Raw genomic sequence first — 15,127 nt, forward strand, 5'->3', positions numbered from 1 at the left:
TAAAAGCTGTAGCGAATAATAACGTTTTCAACCCTGACAGTTTATGAAGACCTCAGTGTGCAGGTCGACTTCCACAGACACGACTAATACATCTACATCTACATCTATAACTACAAGAAGTGGTGTTATATTATACATTATTATTGTTATATATTATTATTATTATTAGCCTCTTCTGCTGATTTATAACAGAGTAGCACCTCAGTCTCTACAACCTGTTCTGCTGCTGCTGCTCTAATGTCGGTACAACAAGGAATAGACAAGACTAGTTTATTTGTGTGGCTTGTATTTATTACAAAAAGTTTGTCTTTAAGTCCTTTACACAATATTACAACAACATCCTCTGTCCTTAGACTCTCAACATCGACTGAGGAAAAACTCTCACGAAAAAACTCTTAACAGACGAGCAACAGATGTCGTTCAATAAACAGTTCACAGCACAGAACACTATACAGTGCCGTGAAAAAGTATTTGACCCCTTCCTGATTTCTTACTTTTTTTTTCCATATTTGTCACACTTCAATGTTTAGGATCATCAAACAAATTTTTATATTAGACAAGGATAAACCAATTTTTTAAAAATGTATTAGCCTTTATTTAACCCGGTAGGTCCCGTTGAGATACAATGACCTCTTTTCCAAGGGAAGCCTGGCCAAGACAGCAGCATGGGAAAGCTGCAACAATTAAGACACAGAAACTGAATAAAATACATGCAACATAAAAGTAACAGGACTAAGACTCCGGATTGACATTAAAACAAGAGCAAGGGCGATTATATGTAGCCGCTCCAGTGTCTCTCACACACGGGTTTTCAAAGATGCAAGGTTGATGAGCTCCTTTAACTTTAAAGTTTTCTGCAGTGCGTTCCAAGCAGCATGTGCAGCGTACTTAAAGCAGTGCTTAACCAAATTCAGAATGAACTTTTGGCATGCTTAAATAACAAATAAATATAAAATACAGTTTTTAGATGACGATTTCATTTATTAAGGGGAAAAACTGATCCAAACCTACCAGGCCCTATGTGAAAAAGTAATTGTCACCTTGTTAAATCATGAACTAACTGTGATAAACCAAATTTCTTTGGAAAGCTGAGTTTAATTTCACTGTCCAGTCACTACCACCACTACCTGTTGAATCAAGGAATCACTTCAATAGAACCAATTTCAGTGAAGTGAAATAGATTAAAAGATCTTAAACAGCAACACATCATGTAGCTATCTAAATGAAAATTCAAAAAAAAGATGAAAAAAACAAATCATTGACATCTAGAAAGTGTTACAGGGTCATTTTTTTTAAAGCTTTGGGACTCCAGTGAACCACAGAAGACGAAACACAAACAAGTGCCATAAAACCAGAGGAGATGAAGCAACACAGCAGCAAGTTGAGACCAGGAGGAGCAAAACTAAAATATAGGATGTAGTTAAATAGATAAAGAAAATAAGTAAAAGTGAGTCTACATGATAAAAGGAGATAAGATAAGATAAAAGATCACAACCTCTGAGCAATGACATCACTCATTTACAAACGGCGGCCACCAGGACCGCTGTCATCATGGTCGAGCTCAGAAATGAAAAGTGAATGTATTTCTTCCTCAGGATGACGTCCCCTCGCTTCATCGAGTTCGTCTGCAAACACGACAACGTGCTCAAGTGTTTCGTAACCAGGTGAGTCACACACACACACAAACACACACACACACTTCCATTTGTTTGCAGTTGTGTCTCTCTGCTCTCTCTCACTTCCTCCCTTGTTTCTTCCTCTGTTCGTCAGGAATCCAAAGATCATCTTCAACCACTTCCACTTCCTGCTGGAGTGTCCGGAGCTCATGTCGCGCTTCATGCACATCATTAAGGGCCAGGTGAGGTCAGAGTGACGGAGCGACGCTTCAGCCTCGGAGCCTCGTTGTGTTTTAATTGCAGATACTTTAAAGGAATAGTTCACCCAAAATTGAAATTGCACTCATTTTCTACTCACCCTCATGTGGACTAAGGGCTGTGAGAAGTTTCAGAGTCCTCCGTGGCTTCTCTGAGTTACAGGGGGTCTCGGCGTAGCAGTGCATGTCCATATGACGGTTGCAAATGGATACCAACTGTCTTCGTAACAAAAAGACACACCAAACAATATCCAAATACCTCCATGCTGCTCGTATGTAATGTCCGTCTTGTATTGAAGCCCCGAAATGCAAAATTGTTCCGAAAAAAAAAAAAGTCTATATTTCAAGCTTGTTTGTGAGAGACCCCCTGTAACTCAGAGAAGCCACGGAGGACTCTGAAACTTCTCCCAGCCCTTAGTCCACATGAGGGCGAGTAGATAATGAGTGCAATTTGAATTTTGGGTGAACTATCCCTTTAACCTGGTGAATTAGATTTCATCTCCCAGCCTCTCTCTGACTCTCTCTCTCCTCCACATTAATCCTTCACTCTTCCTCCAGTGTTTAGAGAACAAAAGCATACAGTATATTATGCAAATAGACCTCGACTCCGTCTCTCTGCGACGGCTCTAAAGGCTTTTTGAGCTGCTGGAATAAAAAATAAATAAATAAAAAAATCCACAGTCTGAGTTGTTAAAAGCTCAGAGACGTGATAATGAGTTGAATAAATGTGGGATGGATGAAGTCATTGTTGTCTTCTCTCCTCTCTCAGCCCTTTAAGGATCGCTGCGAGTGGTTCTACGAGCACCTGCTGGCCGGTCAGCCGGACTCGGACATGGTTCATCGCCCGGTCAACGAGAACGACATCCTGCTCATCCACAGAGGTACACACACACACACACACACACACACACACACACACACACACACACACACATACATACACACACACACACACACACACACACACACACACCTGTCCACCGACTAGGGAATAAGTTGATTTGTGCCAGTTTTAAAGAAAAGGTGAAGTTACAAAGGAACAGAGAACTAGAGAGACAGTCAGTCAAGATTAATATTGGAAGGCTATGCTGAGAATAAGTCATATAATAATAAAATGATTATATAAATGTTATATCAATATAAATTAAAAAGATAATAATAATTGTTATTCATTTATTTATTTAAATTCCAGACTAAAAAAACTCTAAAGTGTTTCACCTTTTCTCCGCTTCTTCCTAATTAGTCTTTTAGTTTTCTCCCTTTTGTTTTTTTTTCACTGTAATGCGACCTTGGGTTTTTTGAAAGGCGCTTCATAAATTAAAGTTATTATAATTATTATATAACATTTATTATTTTTTACAATAGAGAGCAGAGCGTGAACCCAGACTGCTTTATTCACTCTGTTCCCTCTAGTCTGTGAAGGTTTGGCGCCTCTAATTTCTTTCTTTGTCACCAACAGACTCCATATTCAGGAGCAGCTGTGAGATGGTTTCCAAATCCACCAACGAGAAGCTCAAACAGGGAATCGCTGTCCGTTTCCACGGCGAGGAAGGGATGGTGAGTTTACAGATTCACAGGAATAAAACTGTTGTTTTCTGTTGACCTGTGTCGGAGTCTAAATGCAGTTTTAGTCAAAGCAGCTTTATTTATACAGCGCAACTCAATGTGCTTTACATAAAAACAAGACATTTAGCAGTGAGAATTGGAAACTGGAAAAAAAAACCAACAACATAAAAATATTATTAACAATTTTTTTAAATTAAAATAAAACCCAAACTAATAAAAATTGGAAACAATTAAAAGCAAGAAAAAAATAATAAAAGAAAGTACAGGGGAAAGAGAGGGAGAGAAAAAAAATATATACAGTATATAATAAAATAAAAACTATACTAAAATAGAGCATTGGTTTGTATTAAGACAATTAAGAGGACTAAAAGTGCAAATCCAAAACTAAGACAGAAGTTCTTTAAAAAAAGAGCTCAAGCACATGAAAAGAGAAATGTGTTTAACCTTTAGTTAATTAATATTTGGACAATAATTCAAATTCATATGTTAAACTGTGATTAATGATGACCAGTGATGGGAATAACGGCGTTAAAATAAACGGCGTTACTAACGGCGTTATCTTTTTCAGTAACGAGTAATCTAACTAATTACTATTTCCACCGTTACAACGCCGTTACCGTTACCGACAATTAAATGAGGCGCGTTACAAACTACTCAGTGAAGCCGTTGTCCTCCGACTTGGCTCATCTCAGACACAGAAGCTGCTAAACTGTTGTTGTTTTTTCCTCCTCTCCTTTGGTGAGGGGAGGGGGGAGGAGGGAGGGACGAGACAACTGCATAAGTGATGATGATTGGTTGAGGCAGAGTAAGGTTTCATGCTAAGCCAATCAGAGGCAGTGTTCAGTTTGTACACAAACCACACACGCACGCAGTTTAGCCTCACACACACGGACTAGCAGAGGGAAGCTGCCGAGATCGGAGGGAAAGTGGAAACAGACACTACTTTAATCTCCCTGAGGTAAAAGACAAGAACATGTGAGGTGTAGCTACATTATGTCCCGGAGCGAAGTGTTTGTCCTGAGCTTCTGCTCACCTGACTCTGTGCAGCTTCTTCATTAAATCCAAAAATCTTTGACTCTAAAGTCTCTGTAGCTCATCAGCTGGAACTCTTCCAGAGCAGCTACAGCAGCGTTGTGACCTCAACCATGGTTGGTGAGAGCAGAAATGTTGTTGTTGTAGTGAAAATGGGCGGGCTCGTGAAGACGCGAATTTACACAAAGTCAAAACGAGCGATAAATCGCATTTCTCGCGTATCTCGCGTTTGGTCGCGCGTATAAACTCGAGCGAAAAAAAAGCGTTCCTCGTGTTTGGTGGGAAGCCCGCGAAAAGGACGAAGACGCGAAGGTCCCGTCGCCATAAAAGAATCGGGTGTAGCGTCGCAAAAAAAAAAAAAGTCGCGTCTGCCGCGTCTCGCGCCTAATTGCGTCTCGCGCCTAATCGCGTCTTTGCGTCACGGCCTTTTACACCGCGGACGTAACGAATAAACGGTGACGGTGTGAACGAACAACATAGAACAGGACCAGAGGTGGCGTTGTTTCCTCTTTTCACCTACAGCTCCACTCTCCCTTACTTACACTAACTACTGTTATTGTTGAGGCCAGATAATTGTGGGATTTGTAGTTTTTGACCAATCGTGTGCTCTTTCTTTTTGTGATTTTTCCGGTTCACACATGTTTGTTTTTTTTAGGGGCAAATGCGAGTGAAATGCTCGCCCATGGTGGGCATAAGAAAATGTAAGACCTGTCTAAAATTATTTAAGACTTGAACACAATAATTCAACAAATTTAAGACATTTTAAGACCTAAAATTTAGATTTTCACATTTTAGACTTTTTAAGACCCCGCGCGCATACCCTGTTATTTCATATAAAAGTTTAAGTGCATACATATTTTATGATGCTGTGTATTATATATTTAAGACCATCTTAGAATTTTCTAATAAATTTAATACTTTTTAAGGCCTTAATTTTAGATACATGAATTTAAGACTTTTTAAGGATCCGCAGATACCCTGTTGTGCGCTCGCAGCAGGACAGATAATCAGATGGATAATCGGTAAAGTTAATAATTTCACTTAATGTGGCCATGAATAAATTAATTTCGATGTTTCGCCTGTTATTAAACGCAAATCTTGAATAGGTCTCCGCTGTTTTCACATTTAAAAAGGTCTTTGTTGTCTTTGTACAGAGACAATATGAGATTTGCTTGTAGCCACAGCACTTAAAAAACCCACTGTAACCTATTTTCATAGGCACACCAGCCTCGCTTTCAATAAAACACACACTCGCATTCCATAATTGCGATCAGTGAAATATATGAAAACAATAAAATACAATTTAAAAATGAGAGAAAAAAAATCAAAATTCTTCGACATATTTAAACTTAAAAAAAAAGAAAGAAAAAGAAACGCAATAGTTACTTTCCCTGGTAACTAGTTACAATTATAGTGAAGTAGTGGAGTTACTAACTCAGTTACTTTTTGGGAGAAGTAATTAGTAACTATAACTATTTACTTTTTAAAAGTAACGTTCCCAACACTGATGATGACAATAGTTTTTCATCAAACAGTCTCATTTACGTCGCATTTACGCATTTACGTCTACAACAACTCTGTCTGGTAACGTTCTGTTATTATCTCATAGCGTGGTGAATGTGCAGGTCACAACTTGTCCACCAGAGCGTTTTGGAGTTGTTGGATTGTGTATTTGATGAGTTTGATGAGGGAAACCAAGAAATCCGTAGTGTAGCTCCGAGCAGCTCACGGCTCTGCTCCGCCGTTCTAAATATAGCTTGCACTGACAATTAAAGGGACAACGAGGAGTTTCTATTTGGTTATAAAAAAGTCTCACGTTAATGTGGATGAATCTACGTTACCCACACTTGTTAATGGACCCATTTTCGATAAATATATCGTTCTGTCTCTATCGTTATTTTGTTATTATTAGTGGTGGCGGAAATGCTGGTCGAGCCGACCAGCATTTCTTTACGTTCGGTTTCGTGGCGAGTCCTGAGAATAACGCCGCCGAATCGCTGTTATGGTCGGAACTATGACAGTATCTGATCGTCTTCGAACCTCTGACTTTAATTCTTGATTAATGAAAACATGAGTCTGTCTTGCGCCGGTCGAAGAATTCTACGGTGCGCGCGGAGGCTCATAAATGTAGTGAGAAAACGCTTCGCTTTTCCAAAACTCCTCGTTGTCCCTTTAAAGGTAACAAACCTACTGCTATAACTATAGGGATTATGGCAATGGGCCAATTTGACAAAATGTTGAACTATGACTTAATGTTTATTTGATAAGAAAAGGACTATAGTTTTCATTGCAAATAAGATATGTGTGTTGTTGCTGTTTCAGCTGATTATCTTGTGTTGTGTGTGTTTCAGGGTCAAGGTGTGGTTCGGGAGTGGTTTGACATCTTGTCCAATGAGATCATCAACCCAGACTACGCTCTGTTCACCCAGTCGGCCGATGGTACGTCACGTTTTCTCTTTACTGCAACAACTTTAAGTGTAAAACAACAGGACTTTGTGGCAGTGTGTAATGACGGAGCGTGTGTGTGTGTGTGTGTGTGTGTGTGATCCACAGGAACCACTTTCCAGCCCAACAGTAACTCCTCGGTGAACCCGGACCATCTGAACTACTTCCGGTTCGCGGGTCAGATCCTGGGTCTGGCGCTGTACCACCGGCAGCTGGTCAACATCTACTTCACCCGCTCCTTCTACAAACACATACTGGGTACAAACAACACAAACACACAACAACACAAACCACTGTGTACAGTACAGATAGTGATATTCTGTGATGCATGTTGCACAGTCCTGGTGTTTAATTCAGCATTATTTGCATTTTTACATCACCTGAGGCGCCTGAGAATGTCAGAAAACCTATAAAATGAGTCGTATTTATCTAAAATGGAGGTTAAATTTATCACATTATTAAGACTCAGAATATCCCATCAACATGTTTTATAGTTTCACTGCAGCCTCGACACTTTTCTTTATCCATTCAGTTGCAGTTATTTCCTCTCCGTACCCATTTATTTCCTGTCACAAAGGAGAAGGCCATGAAAAAACAGCAACAACAGTGAAAAATACTTATCAAATAATGGCATTTCTCAAATGCATAACTTAAACGGTATTTCACTGCATGACTCTGTTATTCGCCTCAGAGAGAAAGTGAAGCAACATTACATAATAAGATAATTTTTCTATTAGTTATAAATTGTTGTAGACGACACAGTAAACTGAGACAGGTCTGAAAAATCTGTGATTTATTGAAATATCAAAGTTCACATCAAGGCTAATATTTATAATATTTAGTGTTTGTCACTAAGTTTGTAAGAAGATATGTTGCTAACTGAGCTGTTACTTCTAAGAAATTGACGTTTTCACGTTAATTTCATGTAACGTTTGTTTCTCTCTCTGAAAACCAACTTCCTGGTTTCTTATGAGACTTTTAACTCAGCTGCCGCTTCATGACTTGTATTAATAACTATTCCCTAATTTGTTCCTTATGCAACAAATGACATTTTCTATGATTATAATATATAATCTAAAAGTATGATTTAATGCAGCTAAATTGAATTTAAATTATTATTTTTTTTATTTTGAACATGTAAGCAAAAGTAAGGCACAAGTTCATTTTTAGAATAGAATAGAATAAAACTTTATTAATCCCCCAAGGGGGAAATTCACTTTGTCACAGCAGCAACAGATACAAGACAAGGCACACAAAAAGGTAACCTATCGCTAATAAATAAAATAAGTTGATAAAAAATAAATAAAGCCTTATGAGTTAATAAAGTGCTTGGATCTCTGTGTGTGTGTGTTCGTGCATGTGTGCGTGTGTGCTCACACTCAAGCACTATTGAACAGTAAATAACGTAAGCATAGAAAATCAATAGAAAACAAAAGCATAGTAATTATATTCTTTATAATATTTGAAAAGATGTGAGAAGAAGCAATGCTTATTTAACCCCAACACTTCTCCATAAATCATAAATAAATTATTTATCCATCTATTCAGCATCTTTAATTATCTTGTGTTGCATTATTATCAAACACTATTATCACACCGCCGTTCTAAAAATAGCTTGCACCGACAATTAAAGAACCTACTCCTAAGACTATAGGGATTATGGCAATGGGCCAGTTTGCCAAAATGTTGAACTATCCCTTTAATTATAACTATATGAAATGTGTGTGTGTGTGTTGTGCAGGAATCCCGGTGAACTACCAGGACGTGTCGTCCATCGATCCCGAGTACGCCAAGAACCTGCAGTGGATCCTGGACAACGACATCAGCGACCTGGGGCTGGAGCTCACCTTCTCCGTGGAGACGGACGTGTTCGGGGCGATGGAGGAGGTGCCGCTCAAACCGGGCGGGACCAGCATCCTGGTTACCCAGGGCAACAAGGTCAGTGCTACAGTAGCTGGTGGTTTAAACTCGTTATAATGAATCAAACTCACACATTTGAACAGTATTTTTTTTTCTACTGGAGGTTTTTTTGTTCAGATTCACAAAATTATGTTTCATCAGTATTTTACTTTTTTCTCATGTTAACTTCAGTTGTAAAGAGAAAAACAAAAAGACTTTGGTAACTGCTGCTCTAGAAATCTGAGAAAAAGAGTTTTTGGTCATAAAATTGAAACACCTTTTGCTGTAAGAACATATTGTGCTGTTATTACACAGCCTGTCTCTTTAAAGGGATAGCTCAAAATTGAACTCATTATCTCCTCCCCCTCATGTCGACTAAGGGCTGGGAGAAGTTTCAGAGTCCTCCGTGGCTTCTCTGAGTTACAGGGGGTCTCGGCGTAGCAGTGCATGTCCATATGACGGTTGCAAATGGATACCAACTGTCTTCGTAACAAAAAGACACACCAAAAAACATCCAAATACCTCCATAGTGCTCGTATGTAATGTCCGTCTTGAGATTTGTGCCGACGTCAGTGCGATTACTGACGCTGGCGCAAATTGCGCGAGATTTGGACGGACCAGGAAGAGGAGCTTCCGCTACAAACAAGCTTGAAATATAGACTATTTAATTTTTTTCAGAACAATTTCGCAATTAGGCGCTTCAATACAAGACGGACATTACAGACGGGCAGCATGGAGGTATTTGGATGTTTTTTGGTGTGTCTTTTTGTTACGAAGACAGTTGGTATCCATTTGCAACCGTTATATGGACATGCACTGCTACGCCGAGACCCCCTGTAACTCAGAGAAGCCACGGAGGACTCTGAAACTTCTCCCAGCCCTTAGTCGGCATGAGGGTGAGTAGATAATGAGTGAAATTTGAATTTTGGGTGAACTATCCTTGCATTCAAGTCCTAAAATACAGTATTTGGACTGTTGGGCTTTTTTTTTTCCTGGATTTTATTCTTGTGCTGGGTGATCGGTGTTATTATTGATCTAGTGAAGAAGCTCTGCACCCTTCAGCTCTTTGATTATCAGGATCTTTGTCTGGCTGATGTTATCTGAGGTTTGATAGATGAGATGTTTGGTGTCTGCGGTCTTGAGCGGATCCTGTTTTGTTTCTGGTTTCCTTTTTATTAGCAGTTTATTACTCTCCAAGGGTTTGCATGTTGTGGTCGAGCCTCCACTGTCATGGTCAAATCTCTAGTATTCTTGTTTTTGTTTTGTGTTGCACACATCGGACGCTGATTTGGAGTTTCTCGTCTCATTTTATTGTTGTCTTCAGTTGCACGGTCACGACTTCCTCTCTCCGGCTTCTTTCTGCAGCAGCAACAGAAACAGTCAGAGACTTGAATATGAGAGCATGGACGCTTGTAACTCCAAGCACGAGTTTCCTGTTTTATGTCCAGGACCCAACCCAGATTTTTTAATTCTTCCTCCACTGTTTCTTTCTTTTTTCTTTTTGTTTAAGGAGACATATTATGCCCCTATAAATTCATGCAAAACCTCTGATGCGCGTTCCCGTTGGGGCCAGTTTTTCATCAAGCAGTCTCTGTATTTACCTCTAAAACAACCCTGTCTGGTAACGTTCTGTTATTATCTCATAGCGTGGTGAATGTGCAGGTCACAGCTTGTCCACCAGAGCGTTGTGGAGTTGTTGGATTGTGTATTTGATGAGTTTGATGACGGAAACGTAGAAATCCCATTAGCCTCCGTAGTGTAGCTCTGAGCAGCTCACAGCTCTGCTCCGCCGTTCTAAAAATAGCTTGCACCGACAATTAAAGGTAACGAACCTACTGCTATGACTATAGGGATTATGGCAATGGGCCAATTTACCAAAATGTTGAACTATCCCTTTAAAGACATATCTGTGACATGCTTTAGTCAAAATCCCCCAAGGATCAAACATCACAGCTCTTTTCATCCTCTCAAAACAGCCCTGCTCAGAACGGCTGGTTTCAGTGCCTGTCCCTTTACTGTAAATGCAAATGAGCCACTGCTTGCCCCGCCCCTTCTACCTGTCCCAAGTAGTGGTGGGGTTATGCAAATTCAAAAACGAATGGCATCATTGTCAGACAACTGAGGGAAATTACAGATTTTTATTTGTCAATTCTCACATTTTGGGGGCCAGATGTTAAAGAGCCTTCAAAAGGTGATATTTTCATAATATGTCTCCTTTAATGCAACTAATATGAAGTGGATTCCTCAGTCTTTGTTGAAAATCCTTGTGCAGTTCCCCTTTCACCTGTTGGATTCAGTCTCTCTCTGCACACTGTAAATAAAATAAAACCTTCAGTGTGTCCTTTAGACTTTCTTACATTTTAGATTTTTATTTAAAGATGATTTTTTTTAATACCACAGTCAGAAACACTTTCTTTCAAATGATTTACTTCACTTTTGAAATGATTTCTCCGATTTCAACTTTCTGAGCTCACAGCTGCTCGGTTGTGTGAGTGGATATCACACGTCTGTTCTGGCTTTATTGAGCCTCGAAGCAGGAGATCGCTGGTTTGACTCCCGGTCGTGCTGCTGCAGGTCAATCATCCACTTTCTCTCACTGACTCTCCTTTTTCCTAGTCTATCTTCACTGCCAACATCAATAAAAGGCAAAAAAACAACAACAAACATAGAAAAACTCCCCCCCAAATAATGATAATAATAAAAAATAAACACAGAAAGAAGCTCACATTCATAAATTCTTAGCGCAGGTTTGGAGATGTGGTGGCAGATCATTTTCTACTTGCTGCTTTCGGTCTGATATCGAGCTCTTTGAGGTCATGAATTATTTCCTGCTATCAGCTGATAATCGTTTTTTTTTCTTTCTGTTTGTGACCATTGATCACTAACGTGGCGTGTATGAACGGTGCAGCTGTTTGTGTTTTCTACGCTCGCTCCGTCCTCATGTTTCTCTCCGGTCTCGTCCTGATATAAAGACGCAGCGTCGAGTTTCTGATGAAAACACCCATCATCACACGGTGAATGTCTGAAGTGCTCGGCTCTGGAGGACGGTTCAGTCTGAGATCAAGTCTTCAGCCTGAGGCAGCGCCGGACGCAGGCTGCACTCAAAGAGTCAAAGAGCCAAAATAATTCTCCTTTTCCTTTAACTCACCTCGTCTCCTCGACCTCGACGGAAAAAACGTCTGGAGGGTCAGAGAGAAGAGGAGGAGGAGGAGGATTCAAGATGGACACAAAATATAAGAAGTAATGTCAGGTCACTGGCAGAGAAACACTGATGTTGAACCACAGCTGGACTGGACTGGACTGGACTGGTCTTACTTGTTTAGGACTAAGCGGAAGCAGGAAGTAACGGCCCCATGGGTCCTCAACTCAGAAAAAGTCTCCATGTAAATGAACGAGAGTGAAAGTTTTATTTTGTGATCCGATTGAATTGAGTCATGAGAAAAAAATATGTCCTCTACCTGTTTAAAACATCACGTTTCATGAAGAGAAATCAGCAGTTTGTTGTAAAACTATTGTAGAATAAAATTCTATCCGTAACCAGAAAGACTACAAGTCGCGTAGGTGACGTCACACACCAAATGCCGCCCTTTCCCGTGTCAGTTGGTGACGTATTTTTTGTGGGGCATCAGAAGTCTGTAGAGCGTCTTCACACATTCACACTTCAATACATTCTTCCGTTGCCGTTTTACGATAAACTGCTGATTTTTTCGGATGAAACGTGATGTTTTAAACAGGTAGAGGTCATATTTGTTTCTCATGGCACAATTAGATCGGATCACGAAATAAAACTTTCAGTCCCGTTCACTTACATGGAGACTTTTTCCGAGTTGAGGTCCCATGGCGACGCTACTTCCTGCTTCCGCTTAGGCTCTCTATTGGTCAAGACTGGTCTCACTGGGCAGAACTGGTCTAATCTGGTCTAACTGGGCAGATCTGGTCTCACTAGGCAAGGCATCACATTTCATACCAAGGCAGCTCAATGTGCTTTACATAAAGACAAAACAGTAGAACACTGGTCAGGTCTGGTCTAACCGGACTGGACTGGTCTAACCGGTCAGAACCGGTCTGACACTTGTATATTCCAACAGTCTGGTGAGAATATTTTACAAAAGTTTCTAAAAGTATTTCTGCGTTGTCACGGTGACGCTGTGAGCCTGGAGCCTGGAGCCCGGGAGCCTGGAGGTGACTCTAATGGCCGCTCCTCTTCCTCCTCTTCCTCCTCTTCCTCCTCCTTCCTCTCCGTCCTCTTCATCGATTGATCTCCTGCAGCTCTTTGCCTGGAGCCCTAATTAGAGGGAGCAGCGCTGCAGCGGCTCCAGCAGGAGGCGCCGTCTGATCGATAACACACACACACACACACACACACACACACACACACACACACACACACACACACACACACACACTGATACTGACGGGTGTGTGTGTGTGTGTGTGTGTGTGTGTGTGTGTCTCCAGGCCGAGTACGTGCAGCTGGTGACGGAGCTGAGGATGACTCGAGCCATCCAGCCTCAGATCAACGCCTTCCTCCACGGCTTCCACACCTTCATCCCTCCCTCGCTCATCCAGCTGTTTGATGAGTACGAGCTGGTGAGTTCTCCTCTTCCTCCTCCTCTTCTTCCTCCTCCTCTCTCCCTCTTCCTCCTCTTCCTCTTCTTCCTCCTCCTCCTCTTCTTCTTCCCCCTCTTCCTTCTCTTCCCCCTCTTCTTCTTCTTCCTCTCTCCTTCTCCCTCCTCTTCCTCTTCTTCTTCCTCCTCCTCCTCTCCCTCCTCTTCCTCCTCCTTCTCTGTCCTCTCCTTCCTCCTCTTCTTCTTCATCCCCCCCTCCCTCCTCATCCTTCTTCTCCTCACTTTCCTCCTCTTCTTCCTCCTCTTTTTCCTCCTCCTCCTCCTCCCCCTTCCCCTCTCCCTGCTCAGTCTCCTTTTCTTCCTCTTCCTCTTTCTCTTTGTCTTCCTCCTCCTCCTCCCTCCTCTTCCTCCTTTTTCTCTTTCTCCTCCTCTTCCCACCTCCTTCTCCTCCTCTTCTTACTCTTTCTCTTTCTCCTCCTTCCCCTCCTCCTCCCTCTCTTTACCTCTTCTTCCTCCTTCTTTTCCACCTCTACTTTTTTCTTCCTCCTCTTAGTCATCCTACGCCTATACCTTTCTTTCTCCACTTCCTCCTCCTCCTATTTTTTTCTTCCTCCCCTTCCTCCTCCTACTTTTCTTCCCCCTCTTCTTCCATCTCATCTTCCCCCTCCTCCTCCTCCTCCTCCTCCTCCTCCTCCTCTTCCTGACCTTCCTCTCTCTCTACCTTTCCTTCCATCTTCTTTCAAACATTGGTTTTTGTCTTTGTTCCCTCCCGTGTCGACCAGCGTTCTCGGCTCTGATTCAGGGATTTATTAGCTCTATCTGCTGCGATGCTGGTGCTGAGTGTGTGTCTATATATGTGTGTGTGTGTGTGTGTGTGTGTGTGTGTGTGTGTGTGTGTGTGTGTGTGTGTGTGTGTGTGTGTGTGTGTGTGTGTGTTTGTGTGTGTGTGTGTGGAGGGGGGGTGGGGGGTGGGGGTCACCTTGAAGCTCCTCCCTTATCTCCAACTCTATTAGTGGGATCTGTTTTTATGCCTCCACAGCTGGAGGCGTTATGTTTTTCAGTCGTCCGTCCTTATATATACACACACACACACACACACACACACACACACACACACACACACACACACACACACACACACACACACACACACACACACACACACACACACACACACACACATATATAGACAATCTGAGTGAAGCCTCGAGGACTCAGAGGGAGAAATGATCAGATTTTAATGGTCGAAGGTCAAAAAGTCACAGTGACCTCGGAAAACAATAAAACTAATTCTAGTTTTATTAAGTCATGTTTTATTTTGATCGTGTTTTAGATAAAATTTTCATGGATAAAAAACAAACATAAAACTGACATTTTTGCCACCATGTGCACATCTCTTCTCATCTCATTTCATTTCATATTCCATTAAATTCATACTACATAACATGATTACATAAGTTAACTTTTCTTTTTTTTTTCTTTATCTACATACTGTAACACCATAAATGGAGCAGAAAAGAAAAACGTATGATACCTGCCCCTTTCTATAGTTATAATTACATTAGCTTAACATTAAAGGAGAATTCCGGTCATTTTTGACCCCTAAAATTGCTACAGGCAAACCGGAGTTACACCATGGCTACCTGGCGCTAGGGATAGCGACAATGCTAACCTATGGGGGCAATTCTTTCAACCACAACAAACACTCAAAAAACAATCAAATATCTATGGTACATGACTAGAA

At 41.1% G+C, this 15,127-nt stretch overlaps 1 protein-coding gene across 1 annotated transcript in view; it reads left to right on the forward strand.

Annotated features, from left to right (window-relative positions):
- The window catches only part of hace1 (HECT domain and ankyrin repeat containing E3 ubiquitin protein ligase 1), a 38,585-nt gene that overhangs the window by 17,033 nt on the left and 6,425 nt on the right, over window positions 1-15,127 (forward strand). The window contains exons 13-20 of the mRNA XM_083989926.1: window positions 1,596-1,664; window positions 1,771-1,858; window positions 2,643-2,754; window positions 3,333-3,430; window positions 6,823-6,910; window positions 7,025-7,174; window positions 8,658-8,854; window positions 13,274-13,405. Of these exons, the coding sequence (XP_083846052.1) occupies window positions 1,596-1,664; window positions 1,771-1,858; window positions 2,643-2,754; window positions 3,333-3,430; window positions 6,823-6,910; window positions 7,025-7,174; window positions 8,658-8,854; window positions 13,274-13,405 (934 nt within the window). The remainder of the gene's footprint in view (window positions 1-1,595; window positions 1,665-1,770; window positions 1,859-2,642; window positions 2,755-3,332; window positions 3,431-6,822; window positions 6,911-7,024; window positions 7,175-8,657; window positions 8,855-13,273; window positions 13,406-15,127) is intronic.

The sequence above is a fragment of the Trachurus trachurus genome (assembly GCF_905171665.1).
Source record: "Trachurus trachurus genome assembly, chromosome: 16".
NCBI lineage: Eukaryota > Metazoa > Chordata > Actinopteri > Carangiformes > Carangidae > Trachurus > Trachurus trachurus.